We start from the raw sequence: 2,873 nt of genomic DNA, 5'->3' as shown, positions 1-2,873 counted from the left end.
TTGATTTTAAGAATAACTGGCATGAAATGGTTTTAATCTAATATAGCGCCCTTTAAAGCCATGTTTTTAAGCTTCGGTTCTGAACATTCACATATTTTGGCCTAGAGTCAAGTAGATGAAGGTAGGGCTGTCAAAATCAGGTTATGGGTCGGGTTCGGGTCCAACCCGGAACTGACCCGGCACTATACAACATGACCCGAACCCGACTTGTTTTTGCAAAAGGGTCGGTTTTCCGGACTCGAACTTGACCCGCTTCTAGTCCGAGTCAAGCCGAATCCGACCCGCTTCAGGTTTGTTTTACTAATTTTTTTTTATTTAATTCAAATTTTTTAAACCTAAATCAAATTAAGGTAATATTTATTTTAATCAATTCAAAATCAACCAAGCTTAATTTAATTTGGGCAATATTGTTTATTATTTTTTGGAAATAACATTTACTTATTTCATAATAATATTTTAAAACCCTCTTAAATTAATTAAAAATAAGTCAAACCGGGTTGATTTCAGGTTTCCGGGTCAACTTGAATTTGACCTGGTTTTACAGACGGGTCGAAATCTCTAAACCGAACGCGACCCGATTCGGGTTCGGGTCGGGTAAAATATTGATACCCCTAGATAAAGGTTTCATATACATTAAACTCTTGATAATAAAGCAAAAACAAACAATAAAAAAAAAACACTCATGAAATAAAGAGGGATTATCATAGGTTCTTCTATTTATAAGAATGTTTTGACATCCAATCATAGGTGAATCATCAAGTCATTGGGTTATGTACCTCTCCTTGACGTAGTTAGAATTTGAGAAGTAGATAGCACAATCAACTCTAACAATTACAAATCCAGGAACTGTAGTTGCCTCAGGATATTGTTGAATGTTCCTGTAAATGGAAGTTCTTGACAGATTACCAAGTAAAACAATTCTTGGTCTAGTCACTTGAAGAAGGATTTTAATAAATGATATTGAAACCTGTAAGAAGAAAGGAACAAGCTTAGATCATATTTTTTAATTAGAAGCAATTGAAGACAAAGATAATAAATCTCTTACCGCAATTAAGAGGCCAATCTCAACACTAACAAAGATCACACCAAAAAATGCTCCCATGCAGGCAATGAAGTCCATCTTATCAACTTTCCAGATAAGTATAGCTGCGTTATAGTCAATGAGGCCAATCACAGCATTGATGATGATTGAGGAAAGGATTGCATTTGGTGTGTATTTGAAGAGGGGAGTGAGGACTGCCAATGTCAATCCTACTGCTATGGACATAACAATATTGGAAGCTGCTGTTTGACATCCAGCCATGTAATTCACTGCTGATCTTGAGAAAGAACCTGATTAGAAGAAGAACATATAAACTTTAATTTCTTGTTTGTTGCGATATTTCTATTATGATATGTGAGAGTAATAAAATTAGTTCAATATTATATGGTTGAAAAATATGTTGGTGTAAAAATATTTGAAAGGGAAACTATTAGAGTTGTTGCGTCCTGGAATATTTGCGGTAGTAGAGAAATATAAAATTTAATGTATTAGCTTTGTATGAAGATCCATCACACAAACAGATAAAAGAGAGGGTGTAGCGTTCATAAGAGACCAGAGTTTTTATGTGAAAACCCCTGAAAATGGGGAAAAACTATGAGGTTTGGCCCAGTTTGAATGAATCCACTATTATTTGCAATCGATTGCAAATGAGGCCCTTCTTTGGGGGGAAGGCCTTGGGTTGATGTAGCAAATAATAGTGGATTCATTCAAACTGTGGTTCAAATGAGGCCCCGTGGTTTTTCCCCCTTTTCAAGGGTTTCCATGTAAAAACTTTGGTGTATCTTATGAACGCCCTCTCTTTTATCTGCTTGTGTGCTGGGTTTTCGTATATAGCGAAGACATTAAATTTTCTATTTATCTACTGCCGCGAATATTCCAGGACGCAACAAGAGTCTTAAGAAATTAACTCATATTTTGCCTTACATGCAAAACTAATATCAACTCTTATATAGATCTTAATAAGCCATCATCCATCACTTAAGCTTTCAGGTTACATTTGGCTCAAATTGGATTACTAATGGTCCTCCTGTACAAATGATATCAAACTAGATAGTTTGGTTAGGATTGTGTGATTCATGCAATGTATGGCTCCCAATAGTCTTGCCATTCTTCAAGCAGGGATGAGCGAGGATAATGTTAGACAGGTCCAGCCGGTCCCTATGGGACCGGTTCACACAGACAGAGGCAGAGAGGCAGAGAAATCCTGCCTCTCTTGTATCCCGTCTACATCGCAGAAGCTGGCAGAACTTTTTAGGAAATAATTTTGAGAGATTTGGAAGGGAAATTTGAATGTAGGGACTGTTTAGAGATTTTCTTTTTGAATTGTATGCATTAAATACCTTGTTTTTCTAGGGTTAGGGCATCTTGAATTTGGCTGAAATTTGAGATCTTTTAGATTTAGGTTTTCCTTTGGACTCTAGCAGCATCTAGAGATTTGGGAGAGATAGATCATCCTCTCGAATAGAGGATCAATTGTATCTAGGTATTTTTCGTTTCTATTTCATCAAATAATACAAATTTTCTACTGTTTTCTCGGTTCTGTGTGGATTCTTGTGGAGGATTTTCGTTGTTTTCTAAAGATTGATAGGAATTACTTGAGATCTTCAAGTGTTTCCTATCAAATAAAGAGCAAGTAACTTTGAGAGCATTACCACATAGTTGAGTTAGCTCTTAATGCATTACATTTGATTATAACAGAAATTTTCATTTGAGGCCCATACTAATTGAAAATTCATTTTTGATTTGATTCAATCAAGAATGTTCTTCTTACCCGTAGATATGTAGCAAGAAGTCAAGGACCCAATAATGTTCATGGTTCCAAGGGCCACCA

The 2,873-nt window shown here is 35.9% G+C and overlaps 1 protein-coding gene across 1 annotated transcript; it reads right to left on the bottom strand.

Moving 5' to 3' along the window:
* Nucleotides 1-56: 56 nt before the first annotated feature.
* Nucleotides 57-2,868, bottom strand: LOC110094491 (sulfate transporter 1.2-like; the record flags this gene model as incomplete). The annotated part of the gene is made up of 3 exons (XM_020819742.2): nt 57-967; nt 1,046-1,332; nt 2,814-2,868. Coding segments are annotated over 3 exons (549 nt in total), but the record flags the coding sequence as incomplete, so codon positions are not given.
* Nucleotides 2,869-2,873: the final 5 nt, after the last annotated feature.

The sequence above is a fragment of the Dendrobium catenatum genome, unplaced genomic scaffold (genome assembly GCF_001605985.2).
Source record: "Dendrobium catenatum unplaced genomic scaffold, ASM160598v2 original_scaffold_1836, whole genome shotgun sequence".
Classification (NCBI taxonomy): domain Eukaryota; kingdom Viridiplantae; phylum Streptophyta; class Magnoliopsida; order Asparagales; family Orchidaceae; genus Dendrobium; species Dendrobium catenatum.
This window is presented reverse-complemented; position numbering and strand designations above follow the sequence as displayed.